The following is a 12413-nucleotide window of genomic DNA, read 5'->3' as shown; positions in this document are numbered from 1 at the left end:
GTAGGGTGTTCAGGTGCTAGATTCCTGTCGTGATGTCAATTGAGCGCGGTTATATCCACAGCAATGAAGAATGAAGCGACATGAACATGCTTTTTGTTCTCGGCGGGCGACTGCCTATGTGACAAGACGCTGTCTAGAGGCTTGTAAAAGTGGGGCCGTTTTGGGTCTGCCTCGGTTTGGCCAGCAGCGCGAACTCACTTTCCGTTGCTTCCTGCACCAACCACCGACGAAATCCCTTCGCATTCGATCAGCCTAGCACTTGGAAACACGCCGCTCTTTCTTGGCTTGACTTGTCGTCATGTGGAGCAGATTGGCCTGACAGTCAACACCAGACTGCGGACGTTAGATGGCTCAATCGGGAGCGTGAAGGAGTCTGGAAAAGAATGGGGTCTTGCATGACACTCAGCGATCGTCATGGCGACGACACATAAACGGACGCGTACTGGATGCTGGACCTGCAGGGAAGCTGGGTACAAGTGCGACGAGCAGAAGCCTTGCTGTCAGAGATGCACCAGACTGAAGATTACCTGCAAAGGCTATGGCATCAAACTCAGGTGGCAAGATGCGCCTATCGGTACGGTGGTCAGGAAAGCTCGGAATCATAGGAAGAAACAGGTGGTGGAGTCTGTGTCGACCCCGGCGAGTATGGTCAGTGATTCATCGGGGTCGTCCTCGTTCGCAAGTCCGCCTACTACGCTTCAATCGCCTGCATCTATCCTGAACGTTCCACGCACGTCAGTCCATATCACAGGCCTTGGTCCGGATTCGTCTGCAAGCGACAGGAGATTGCTGAACTACTGGGTCGAACACCTCTCTTCTTTAATTTCCATCGCCCCGAGACATGGCCAGCCGACACCGTTTCAGCTACATCTGACATCGATGGCGCACGATTCGGCGGCTCTTCGATCCACGGTTCTATCCATGGCAGCCAACCACCTCGCGCTGCAGACATCCGAACCATCTTTGCGCGTCCAGGCTTATCGACATCAGCAAGATGCCATACACCTGCTACAAAAGCTTATTCAGGACCCTCGCCAGGCGCACTCTGAGCCCGCGCTTGCCACAGTACTGATGATGCAAGTTTCGGCGCGTCTCTTTGGCGAAGACGACGAGGCGAGTGTGGTCAACCATTTGATGGGAGCCAAAGCCATGATCACGAGACGTGGAGTGGATGAGAGGCTCGACTCGTCAAGTGCACGCTTTCTCCTGAGTCTGTTCGCCTACCATGATATCCTTTCATCCATCTCACGAGGACATCGGCCGCTATTCGACCACGAAGCAGACTTCAAGGCAGTGGAGGGCGTCGAAGAGATGCAGAGCATTGCCGAAGTCCTCCTGATAGTTGCGGGAACGAGCCAGCTGCAACACGCAATCAAAGTCAGGCGAGAAGCTGGCGGAGACGACCCACTCACCGAAGACGAAGACGCCACTGGCCGACATGTCCAGCAGAAGCTGCTAGCCATGCGCTTGGACGCGCAGCGGAACCGCCCACACGGCAGCTCCGACATACGCTGCACAGCCGAGGCATACCGCCACGCAGCGTTCATCTACCTCTACCGGACGTGGCTCGGCGTCGGGGCCCCGAACCCCATCAGCGTCGAGCACATCCAACACTGCCTGGCGTACCTATCCCGAGTCGACGCCAGCTCCCCGCTCACCTCATCGCACGTCTGGCCGTTGTTCACAGCGGGCTGCGAGGTCATTGACGGCGCGCAGCGGCAGTTTGTGCGCGACAGGTTCCAGGACATGTATGCATCGAAGCTGTTCCCGAGCTGGAACAGGGTTATGCGGGACGTGGAGGATGTGTGGGCAGCCAAGGACGAGGAGGAGCGGATGAAAGGGCAGGATGGGATGGCCAAGGTGGATTGCATCCAGGTCATCCTGAGACGAAGGGGGAGGGAGGTTGATCTGGCGTAGAGAGCTGTTGTTTGGCCTGGGTGGTGGAGTATTTAGTCTTGCAGAGGCTTCTGCTTTGGATAGCAGAGGTTTGTATTGGTTGGCTTCTGTCGGCTCTTGTCGGCTCGAGGTAATGGGCAGACACTGCACTGAAGCGGATTCTTGTTCTGGATACATGTCCAACAAGGTTTGAAGAGAAGTGTGTATCGATCAGCGCAGCCAGAACAACATCGGTCACCTCACCGATCAGATTGAAAACCAAGCCCCGAACACATGGCACATGGATGGCATACAGATACCCACTCTAGGCTATACCTGCCCTTCCTCCGCTTGGTGAACACTGAAGAGAGTGTGTCGCGACTTGTAGGGCAAGAATAGCCGACCGGTAGCGTCATGTCTGTGCGCCCAAAAGTTCCCTTGGTCTTCCCGCATCTGCATCTCGACGAACGAGCGTTGCAAAACGGCAACACGCGCATCTCACCCTGAACGCCCTCGTGACGCTCTCCGCGCCTGACCTCTATTCCATCCGGAGGCCGACGCAGAAGTGTCGACTCCCACATCATGTCCGGCAACACACCCAAGTCCATGTCAAACCGGCTCATGACGATGAAGGTAAGCTTGGCAGCCGAGTGCGCTGCCACGCGATTGCTGAAAACGAAAACGAAAACAGTTCATGCAGCGCTCGGCCGCGAAGAACGTAGCCTCAGCCTCGTCTCCCACCACGGCCAACGGGCCTGCGTCGAAGAAAGTGCGACTCTCCCACGGTGGCTCCGCTGCTGCAGACCAGCAGATTCTCCAGTCGGCGCTGGCGGAGGAAGCGAAGAGGCAGCAAGAGGCAGTGGACAAGGCGGCGCAATACACGGGCGAAACGAAGTGGGTGCTGAGTTACAAGGACCCGCTAGAGGGAAAGCGGGGCGAGGGTCTCCATGTCAGGCAGGCTGGATTCGCAGAGCTGGACGCGGAAGATGGCGAGGACGACGACGACGACGATGAGCCGGCGCAGCCAATACGGAAGCAGTACGGAGGTGGTGTGAAGAAAGCCGAGGTGGGTTGTCGGTGGGCGCTGCGCGTTGCAGGGCTGTGCGCTGACGAGCAACAGAAGCCCGTGTTCGAGAACGCTGAAGGCTCGGAAGGCGAGACGGAACCGTCTTCCGAAGACGACTACGACTCGGACGACCCGACCGCCGAGCTCATACGCGAGACGAAGCGAGACATGTCCACCAAGAAACGTGAATCGCGAAAGAGCCTGGGCGACGCATCGCCGAGAGGCGCGCCCAGACCCGTGGACGAGGACGCCCACCTCGATCGCCTGACGTCGCTAAGCGGAGGCCGCAAGCCAGGCGGACGTGATATGAGCAGCATGGAGTGCTTCAAGTGTGGGCAGAAGGGCCACGCAAAGGCAGACTGCCCGAACCCTGGGCGCGGCCGAGGGCGAGGCGGGCCAAGGTAAACGGCAAGTCTTGCCATGTCGCGCACGCGAAAACGCAGGAAAACAGGGTCAAGCATCGCTACCGTCCGATTGCAGCTCACCGAACAGAGGGCGCTCGAGGTGTTTGGCCATGCTCTGTCCGCGCCCAACGACGGCTCTCGCGATCGAGACGCAGTGCGCACTGTGTTGCGCGAGGCATGGAGCCAATCGTTGCCCACCGAACGCTGTCCAGGCTTGCATAGACAAGGGAAGAGAGGTCGAGTCCATGTCTACTCTTCTCCACCCCTCTGGTCAGCGACTCTATTCGCAGTTGTTCAGCCGACTGCTGGCTGGTTGAGGTAGCACGAACAGCGCGTAGCGTTGGGAATGCCGACACCACCTGCCCACTGCCAGTGCAACTGCGAGTGTTAGACGCCTGCCACAGAGCGTCTCAAGCGAGCAGCAAGTCGCTCTGACGCGGGTTCGGCAGAGCCTGCGCAGGGCAGTTGGAGACGATGCTGCTTGCTTGCTTGCTAGATGCCCAGCTAAAACCGTAGCTCAACTCCAAGAAACCCAGAAACCCAGAAACCCAAAAACCCAGAAACCCAAAAACCCAGAAACCCAAAAACCCAGAAACCCATCCACTCCCTACAACCAGCCCCCCCTGTCGTCCACTGCTGCCTCCCTCTGCGATCAACAGAGCACCGCCTCGATCCACTTTTCCCCTCTCACCCAGCCATCCAGCATCGATGTGTTTGACGTGTTGTTGCTTTGCTGTTGGTTTGCGCTTTTACTGTTGGACTGCGCGTTGTGTACTGTGCTGGTGGTGGTTGGTTTGATGTTTGATGTTTGATATCTTATGTCAATGTCTAATGTCTGATGTTTGATGTCTGATGTTTAATGTCTGATGTTTAATGTTTAATGTTTAATGTCAATGTCTAATGTCTAATGTTAAGGTCTAATGTTAATGTCTAATGTCTGATGTTTAATGTCTAATGTCAATGTCTAATGTTAATGTCTAATGTCTGATGTTTAATGTCTAATGTCAATGTCTAATGTCAATGTCTAATGTCTAATGTCAATGTCTAATGTCAATGTCTGAATGTCAGCCCTGTAATGTCCCTGGATGGACTAGAGAGGTATAGCAAGCCATGGTCGCTCGCCGCTCGCCGCTCGCCGGACCCGAGGCGGCGGGTCGCATATCGATGGTCGCAGCGTGCAGCATCGCGGAGCTCGACCTTGGCTCGCATTCCACGCAATCAGCATTCACCGCTCTTTGTTCTTTGTGGTCCCGCCCATCGCGTTTGCTGGACACGCACACGCACACGCACACGCACACACACACACACGTCAGGCCCCACTGGCTCTCGTGCGTGGATGAAGCATCTGGGGAGCCTGTGCCTCGTGCCGCCCGCCCCCGCCCGCCCGCTCCTTGCACGCTCGTCCGCCGCCCGTGAGATTGCGCGATTCACGTCCTCGGCGTCCTCGTCGTCCTCGTCGTCGTCTGCGTGGCCGGCTGTCCTGCTGCCCGCCACTAGTCCCCCACCTCGCCCGCACCATCGCCCCAAGCCTGCGACCTCGTGGCCTGCATCGACGTCTCCGCACACTGCGCGCCGACTCTGCACGCACTCGACCACCACCGCCGCCAGGACTGCACACGCCGCCAGGACTGCACACGCCGCCAGGACTGCTCACGCCGCCACAATGGCAGAGCCGCTAGCGAGGGAAGCCGCGCGGGAGCGCATCGAGAACCTCGAGCGGCCGCAGCTCGACGACCGCGCCTACCGCATCATCACACTGCCCAACAAGCTCGAGGTCCTGCTCATCCACGAGGCCGGGAGCGACAAGGCGAGCGCCGCCCTCGACGTCAACGTGGGGAGCTTCAGCGATGCCAAGGACATGCCCGGCATCGCCCACGCCGTCGAGCACCTGCTCTTCATGGGCACCGAAAAGTACCCCGAGGAGAATGCGTACAACAAGTACCTGACCACCCACGGCGGCTACTCCAACGCCTTCACCGCCGCCACCTCGACCAACTACTACTTCGAGCTCTCCTACCCGGCCGCCACCAGCGACGCCGACGCCGACGCCGACGCCGACGTCGACGCCAAGCACGCCTCGCCGCTGTGGGGCGGCCTGGATCGCTTTGGCCAGTTCTTCATCGCCCCGCTGTTCCTCGACGACACCGTCGACCGCGAGATCAAGGCCGTCGACTCGGAGAACAAGAAGAACCTGCAGAACGACACATGGCGCCTCCACCAGCTGAACAAGGCCCTCGCCAACCCGGAGCACCCCTACTGCCACTTCTCCACCGGCAGCTGGAAGACGCTGCACGACGACCCCGTGGCCCGTGGCGTCAAGATCCGCGACGAGTTCATCCACTTCCACTCCACCCACTACTCCGCCAATAGGATGAAGCTGGTCGTGCTCGGCCGCGAGAGCCTGGACACGCTGGAACAGTGGGTCGAGGACATCTTCGCCCAGGTGCCCAACAAGGACCTGCCCAAGGCCCGCTGGGACATGCCAGTCTACACCGACAAGGAGCTGCTCACCCAAGTCTTCGCCAAGCCCGTCCTGGAGTCGAGATCGCTGGAGCTGCAGTTCCTGTACCGTGACGAGGACGAGCTCTACGAGTCGCACCCCTCGCGCTACCTCAGCCATCTGCTCGGCCACGAAGGCCCTGGCAGCATCCTCGCGTACATCAAGGACAAGGGCTGGGCGAACGGGCTGGGCGCCGGAGGGTCCACGCTGTGCCCCGGCTCGGGCCTGTTCAGCGTCAACGTGAAGCTGACGGACGAGGGACTGAAGAACTACAAGGAAATCACCAAGATCATCTTCCACTACATCGCCATGATCCGCGAGCAGCCGCCCCAGGAATGGGTCGTCGACGAGCAGAAGCGCATCAGCGAGGTCGAGTTCCGCTTCAAGCAGAAGAGCCCGCCCAGCCGGACAGCGAGTGGCTTGGCCGGTGTCATGCAGAAGCCGTACGACCGCACGAAGCTGCTGAGCGGCCCGGCAGTCATCAGCAAGTTCGACTCCAACCTCATCAGCGAGGCAATGTCCTTCTTGCGCCCAGACAACTTCAGGATGACCATCGTCAGCCAAGACTTTCCCGCCGGCTGGGACCGCAAGGAGAAGTGGTACGGGACCGAGCACAAGGTGGAGAAGATCCCCGAGGATTTCCTCAACGAGCTCAGGGCAGCGTTCGAGAGCAAGAGCTGGCCGAAGGAGCTGCACTTGCCCCACCGCAACGAGTTCATCCCGAGCAGGCTGGATGTCGAGAAGAGAGAGGTCGCGGCGCCTGCGAAAGAGCCCAAGCTGATCAGACACGACGACAACGTGCGTATCTGGTGGAAGAAGGACGACCAGTTCTGGGTGCCCAAGGCGAACGTTCACATCTACTTCAAGACGCCAATCACATACGTCAGCGCGCGAGTCGTGCTCATCTGCACGCTCTTCCGCGAGCTCGTCAACGATGCGCTCGTCGAGTACTCGTACGACGCCGACATCTCGGGCTTGGTGTACGACTTCAGCAACCACATCAGCGGCCTGTCCATCACCGTCAGCGGATACAACGACAAGCTGCACGTCCTGCTCGAGAAGGTCCTTCTTCAGGTACGCGACCTCGAGGTGCGCCAAGACCGCTTCGCCGTCATCCACGACCGGATGTCGCGCTCGCTGCGCAACTGGGACATCGGGCAGCCGTACGGACAAGTCGGCACCTACTCGCGCACCTTCAAGAGCGACAGGAGCTTCATGAACGAAGATCTGACCAAGGAGCTGGAGAACGTGACGGCCGAGGATGTGCGGGAGTTCTACCCCCAGATTCTTGCGCAGTGTCAGATTGAAGTCTTGGCTCACGGCAACCTCTACAAGGAGGAGGCGCTCAAGATCACAGATCAGGTCGTGGAGATCATCAAGCCCAAGCAGCTCCCAGCCAGCCAGCTTCCCATCCGACGGAACATCATTCTGCCCCCTGGAAGCAACTTCATCTACGAGAAGCAGCTGAGAGACCCTGCGAACGTCAACCACTGCATCGAGTACAGCTTGTACGCAGGCAACAGGTACGACGACGATGTGCGCGCCAAGCTGCTCCTCGTTGGACAGATGACGGACGAGCCCTGCTTCAACCAGCTACGAACCATCGAGCAGCTCGGCTACGTCGTCTTCTCGAGCGCAGCCTTCCACGACACGTGGGCGGGCTACCGCATTCTGATACAGAGCGAGAAGGACTGCAGGTACCTCGAAGGGCGGATCGAGAACTTCCTCAACTCGTTCGAGAAGACGTTGCAGGAGATGAGCGAGGCGGACTTTGAGGGCCACAAGCGAGCCATCATCAACAAGCGTCTGGCGAAGCTGAAGAATCTGGGTCAGGAAGACAACAGGTTCTGGAATCACATCTACAGCGACTCGTATGATTTCCTGCAAGGTAGGCCCTCATTTGTACGTCGTCTCCCACGTCTGCTAACCCGCACCAGCCGACACCGACGCCGAGCACATTGGAAAGCTCACCAAGCAAGACCTCACCGACTTCTACACACACTACATCTCCACCTCGTCGCCGCACCGCGCCAAGCTCTCGGTGCACCTGCAAGCGCAGTCCAAGCCCAAAGAGCCCTCGCTCGACGAGAAAAAGCAAGCCGCCACCGCCGCCCTGGCCGTCCTGCTCAGCAAGCACAAGATCGATGCCGACGCCGATGCCGCCAAATCCCGCATCCACGCCGTCTCATCCACAGACGCCATCCCCGACGCCCTCGCCGCCTACCTCGCCACCCTATCCCTCGACAACGCCGTCTCGGCCACGATCCTCGACTCGGCAAAAGCAGCCCTCGGCCTCGCAGACGCCGGGCTCCCCGCTGAACCACAGCTCAAAGACGACGCGGCCGCCGCCGCCGGCGCCGCCCAGCCTGTCCTCATCCGGGACGTGCACGCGTGGAAGGCAGGCATGCAGGTCAGCGCTGGGGTCAAGCCGGTGCAGCCGCTCGAGGCGTTTGTCGAGATTGCTGAGAGGCTCTAGCAGGGCCTTGTGCTGCAGATGGTGCAGTGCGTGGATGGGACGCTGAGGTGTGGGCTGTAGGACGGAGGCAAGGTCGTGCGTGTGTGTTTAGTAGACGAGAGGTGATGGCGATACCAATACCTATACCAAAACCAATACAATACTATTACTATTACTATTACTATTACTATTACTATTACTATTACTAACACTACTACCCTCTAAGCTAAAGACCTTGCGTTAGTAAGGCCTTATGCTGTAGATGGTGCAGTGTGTAGATAGGACGCTGAGGTGTAGGTTATAGGATAGAGGCAAGGACGTGCGTATGTGTTTAGTAGACAAGAGGTAATAGTAATAGTAATAGTAATACCTATACTAATATAATACTATTACTATTACTAACACTACTACCCTACAAGCTAAGGACCTTATATTAGTAACTTCTACTCTCTAGGATGTGTACTAGAAGGCAGGTGTGCAGGTCAGCGCTAGGGTTAAGCTAGTGCAGCTGCTTAAGGCGTTTATAGAGATTACTCTTATAGAGTGTAGTAGAGTAGTAATACACACTCTTTCTCTTCTTACTATAGAACGCTATGTACTGCTTCTCTCTATAGTCTTATACCTGTTCTTTTTTTACAAGGCTATAAGTTATGGTAAACAGGTAGATGGATGAATTGTTAGGTAGTAAGACACTACGCGCTGAGAGCCTAACGCGAAGAAATCTTCGTTTACATGCCGCCGCGGCGTCTCGAACTCGCTCGTCGGCGTCGTGGCACGCAGCGATAGCCAGTAATGCCCTACGCCTGCTTTTGAGACGAACTCGTGTACGAAGGATGGTAGTGGGGCTAGGCGGGCGAGGAACGCGGAAGGAGTGGTCGTTGTTCGTGTCAGCCAGGGGTGTAGGGATGGGGGGAGGGTGTCTGGGTTTAGAAGAGGGCCGCAGTAGGTGACTGTTGATGTTTGGGTTATGCTGAAGGGAGGGGTGCTGGGTGAGGAGGAGGTGGTGGTGTGTGGTATGAATGCGTAGGCGCCATATTGGGGAGTGCATCCATGACTTCTTTCATATGCAGAGAGGTACTGGGAGTGGTTGATCCTGTGATTTCGTCTCTTGGGTTTTGAAGATGAGTTGGACAGTGTCAAGTAATACGGTATGTATCTCTGTGACGATTGCCGTTGGTATACCTGAATCAGAAAACACAATCTTGAAGACCGTCATATTGAGACCAGCGTAGGACGCCTGAGTTATATGGTCGATGTTCAAGGCGTGAGGACGAACAGGGATGTAGTGCGGTCGGCGCGTCGACGCGTTGAAGCCGAGGCGCACAAAGCTCAACGTTCAACGTCATACGTCAACTATACTCTACACAGCTTCCACCTCTCGAAAAGCTGCAACATACATTACCACCAACATGGCACCACGCCCCCTCCTCTCCCTCTTCCAACGCCAAGCTCGGCTCCTCCGCACGCCTCAATCCTACCGCCGCTTTGCAACCCATCCCACACCGTCGCCAACCTCCGCCTCGCGCATCGACCGCTTCAACCGCCGCCTTCCCAAGTTCCTGCACAGATACACATCTGCCCTCGCCACTGCACCGCTCTCACACATCACTTCCTTCCTGATTCTGCACGAACTCACCGCCATCATCCCACTCCTCGGCCTCGCTGCGACGTTCCACTACACGCACTGGCTGCCCTCATGGTTCGCAGAAGGCGCATGGGTGCTTGCCGGCGTGGAGCGGTTCGGGGCGTACTTCAAGCGCAAAGGCTGGATCCGCAGCGAGGACGTGGTGGAGGCCGAGGCCGAGGTCGGGGAGCGGCGGCGGCGGGATCGCGCGTGGAGCCTAGGTGAGGGCGGGGCGAGGGTGCTGGTTGAGTTCGCGACCGCGTATACGATTACCAAGGCGTTACTGCCATTGAGGATCATGTTTAGTGTTTGGGGGACGCCCGGGTTTGCGAGGTGGGCTGTTTTGCCGGTTGTCAGGAGGGTGAAGACGGTGTTTGGGAAGGGGAAGAAGCCGGATGTTAAGCAGGCGGCGGGGGCGGGGGCTACTGAGGGTGGTGTTGTGCCGCTCAAAAATATTGTCAAGGGCAGTGAGAATGGAAGATAGGTGGCTGGACGAGCTGCATTGATGTCGAGAGATGGAAGTGCTCCAGATCTTGACCGGATGGATTGCGTTTGGAAGAGCAATGATAGATTGTGAAGAGCCCACACTCTGTTCTGCCTAAAGCTACCATGGACTGGTCACACTCAATAAGGCCAGCTCATGCTAAGCACTGAGAGGATCAGCAGCTATGCTCCAACCCACGTGCGGTGAAGGCTCATCTTGTGGTGGTCAAACTACTGCTTGTTTGCCACTTCTCTTTCTGGTCGCTCTCTTGACTTCTCAATCCACCACGAATACTGCCAAACGAAATGTGCTTCGACGACAGAACCAGATACACCACGAGGACCCGCGTCCAGAACGGCGTGCGCTACCGAGAGGAGGTGATTGTGCCTCGCCATCGAAGCTCCTGGCGCCGTCGGTATGGAGCGTCTTATTATCCCCCAAGGTACTACACTCGTCCTCCAAGAGCTCACTATATAGGCGGCGGCATGGCGTACCCTGCGCGCTATCCTGCGAACATTGGCTACCCGCGAGCTATGGCTTCTACAGCTATGGTCCCTCGAGGCTACACACATGGCGCCGGTAACTGCATGTCCGGGGGCCGCGCTCTGATGCCGAGTGCTTACAACCTGGTGAGTTTGTGCTCCTTCCTCTTATTTCCGTATGGTCTTCTCTCGCACCTGCCTTCGTCACACCGCCACTCCACGTGCACGGTTTGAGTGAGACCTCGAACGCTGGAGACAGATTGAATCGATCCCATCGAGGCTACTTTCTTGTCTGCCTGGAGTTGTGTCTTACTTGCCTTCACCTCGCCTTCATCGGCGTGGCATCTCCTCCCTTCCTACTCAACCACCACCTCAGACACAATAGTCGCCTCTATATCTGTCAAGCGTCTCTGTCAACATGGAGGGTTATCCAAAGCCCCGCCACAACTACATCTACACACCTCGTTACGGTCAGCGCGGCGTCCTCACCTACGCAGGACAGCAAGCAAACGGCGCCTACCCCTCCGGCGTCGCTGGTGGCGCCATGGGCGGCTATGGCTATGGCGGCGGGGCCGTTGGCTACACTGGCGCTGCGTATGGAGGTGCTTACCCGGTATACAACACTTCAACCTACCCCTACCCGTACTCTGGCGCCAGCTATTACGGCTCGAGTCACTACCCCAGCTACTCCAGCTATCCCAGCTATTCCAACTACTCGAGTTATGGGGGAAGTCTTGGAGGCTACGGAAGCTACTACAACTACGGACTCTATGGCTCCATGTACCCACTTGCTAACTTCTATTCTCCGTATCAGAGGTCCTACTACAACACGGCACCGACTTACGGCCAAACTTCCTACGTCTACCCACCTGGTCCAACTACCACGACTACAATGTACCACGTCGCCAACAGCCATGTTCCAGTCGCTACCGCACCCCCAGCTCCCATGAGGACCGCATGCGCGCACACTACGACGCGCGAGGACATCCAGATGGAGAACCGCAGGATCGCGACCGAGCGTGGAGCGTACAGCGCGAGGAAGATCAAGCCGGCCGATGCACGCGATGACGACCCATTCTGGTGCCGCGAGCGCAACGGCGAGTGGCATCTGAGGACCTTCTACCAGATCGAGAACGAATGCTATCCCGGGCAGTGGTTGATGGATGCTGAACTGGGCTTTCTGGTGTTCCACCGTGGATGACACGCGCGTTGGGTGGTGGAGTACGTCTTGGATCTCGAAATACGATCTGCTGCCATGTCAACATCTGAGTTTCGATGCCACAACGCTATTCTCATGGGCGACCGGATTAGGCCTAGGTCTCCTTCACGGCACTCTGGAGTGTGTCCACTACTCTGGACATCTAATGCTCTTTGGTACTCGATATGATCCAGATAGGGGTCTTCATGAAGGCAGGTGGAGGTCCATGGCCGGTCTTCGGAGAAAAGACAGCGTGGATGACTGCTATTATACTAAATGAATTTCTTACATTTCTGTACATCCGCTCATGGCATGGGTCTTCAAA

General features: G+C 57.5%; 6 protein-coding genes across 7 annotated transcripts, besides 14 other annotated features; 5 read left to right on the top strand and 1 right to left on the bottom strand.

Moving 5' to 3' along the window:
• Positions 1–414: 414 nt before the first annotated feature.
• On the top strand, positions 415–1917 carry EKO05_0010219 (uncharacterized protein; the record flags this gene model as incomplete). Its single annotated transcript, XM_038947043.1, has 1 exon — positions 415–1917. One exon carries the CDS (start codon positions 415–417, stop codon positions 1915–1917), a length of 1503 nt encoding a protein of 500 aa, XP_038794765.1.
• Positions 1918–2457: 540 nt separating this feature from the next.
• On the top strand, positions 2458–3346 carry EKO05_0010218 (uncharacterized protein; the record flags this gene model as incomplete). Its single annotated transcript, XM_059637710.1, has 3 exons — positions 2458–2508; positions 2567–2941; positions 2996–3346. The coding sequence occupies 3 exons, from the start codon at positions 2458–2460 to the stop codon at positions 3344–3346; spliced, it is 777 nt and encodes a 258-aa protein (XP_059493693.1).
• Positions 2852–2889: a tandem repeat.
• Positions 3347–3871: 525 nt separating the features above from the next.
• Positions 3872–3944: a tandem repeat.
• Positions 3945–4163: 219 nt separating this feature from the next.
• Positions 4164–4411: a tandem repeat.
• Positions 4412–4459: 48 nt separating this feature from the next.
• Positions 4460–4481: a tandem repeat.
• A 134-nt stretch (positions 4482–4615) lies between these two features.
• Positions 4616–4649: a tandem repeat.
• A 32-nt stretch (positions 4650–4681) lies between these two features.
• EKO05_0010217 (Insulysin) lies at positions 4682–8321 on the top strand (the record flags this gene model as incomplete). Its single annotated transcript, XM_038942822.2, has 2 exons — positions 4682–7733; positions 7783–8321. 2 exons carry the CDS (start codon positions 4682–4684, stop codon positions 8319–8321), a joined length of 3591 nt encoding a protein of 1196 aa, XP_038794763.2.
• Positions 4776–4809: a tandem repeat.
• Positions 5377–5413: a tandem repeat.
• Positions 8180–8207: a tandem repeat.
• Positions 8322–8431: 110 nt separating the features above from the next.
• Positions 8432–8461: a tandem repeat.
• Positions 8462–8508: a tandem repeat.
• Positions 8509–8519: a tandem repeat.
• A 127-nt stretch (positions 8520–8646) lies between these two features.
• Positions 8647–8711: a tandem repeat.
• Positions 8712–8916: 205 nt separating this feature from the next.
• EKO05_0010216 (uncharacterized protein) lies at positions 8917–9348 on the bottom strand (the record flags this gene model as incomplete). Its single annotated transcript, XM_059637709.1, has 1 exon — positions 8917–9348. The coding sequence occupies one exon, from the start codon at positions 9346–9348 to the stop codon at positions 8917–8919; it is 432 nt and encodes a 143-aa protein (XP_059493692.1).
• Positions 9349–9619: 271 nt separating this feature from the next.
• Positions 9620–9654: a tandem repeat.
• A 55-nt stretch (positions 9655–9709) lies between these two features.
• EKO05_0010215 (uncharacterized protein) lies at positions 9710–10408 on the top strand (the record flags this gene model as incomplete). The annotated part of the gene is made up of 1 exon (XM_038947042.1): positions 9710–10408. One exon carries the CDS (start codon positions 9710–9712, stop codon positions 10406–10408), a length of 699 nt encoding a protein of 232 aa, XP_038794762.1.
• Positions 10077–10163: a tandem repeat.
• A 900-nt stretch (positions 10409–11308) lies between the features above and the next one.
• EKO05_0010214 (uncharacterized protein) lies at positions 11309–12091 on the top strand (the record flags this gene model as incomplete). Of its 2 annotated transcripts, XM_059637708.1 has the most annotated exons (2): positions 11309–11503; positions 11705–12091. In XM_059637708.1, 2 exons carry the CDS (start codon positions 11309–11311, stop codon positions 12089–12091), a joined length of 582 nt encoding a protein of 193 aa, XP_059493691.1. The 2 variants fall into 2 exon arrangements, with proteins under 2 accessions (XP_059493691.1, XP_038794761.1); XM_038947041.1 differs by having other exon boundaries at positions 11309–12091.
• Positions 12092–12413: the final 322 nt, after the last annotated feature.

This window comes from Ascochyta rabiei, chromosome 18, assembly GCF_004011695.2.
Source record: "Ascochyta rabiei chromosome 18, complete sequence".
NCBI lineage: Eukaryota > Fungi > Ascomycota > Dothideomycetes > Pleosporales > Didymellaceae > Ascochyta > Ascochyta rabiei.
Note: the sequence above shows the minus strand (reverse complement) of the source record. Positions and strands in the feature narration are given on the sequence as shown.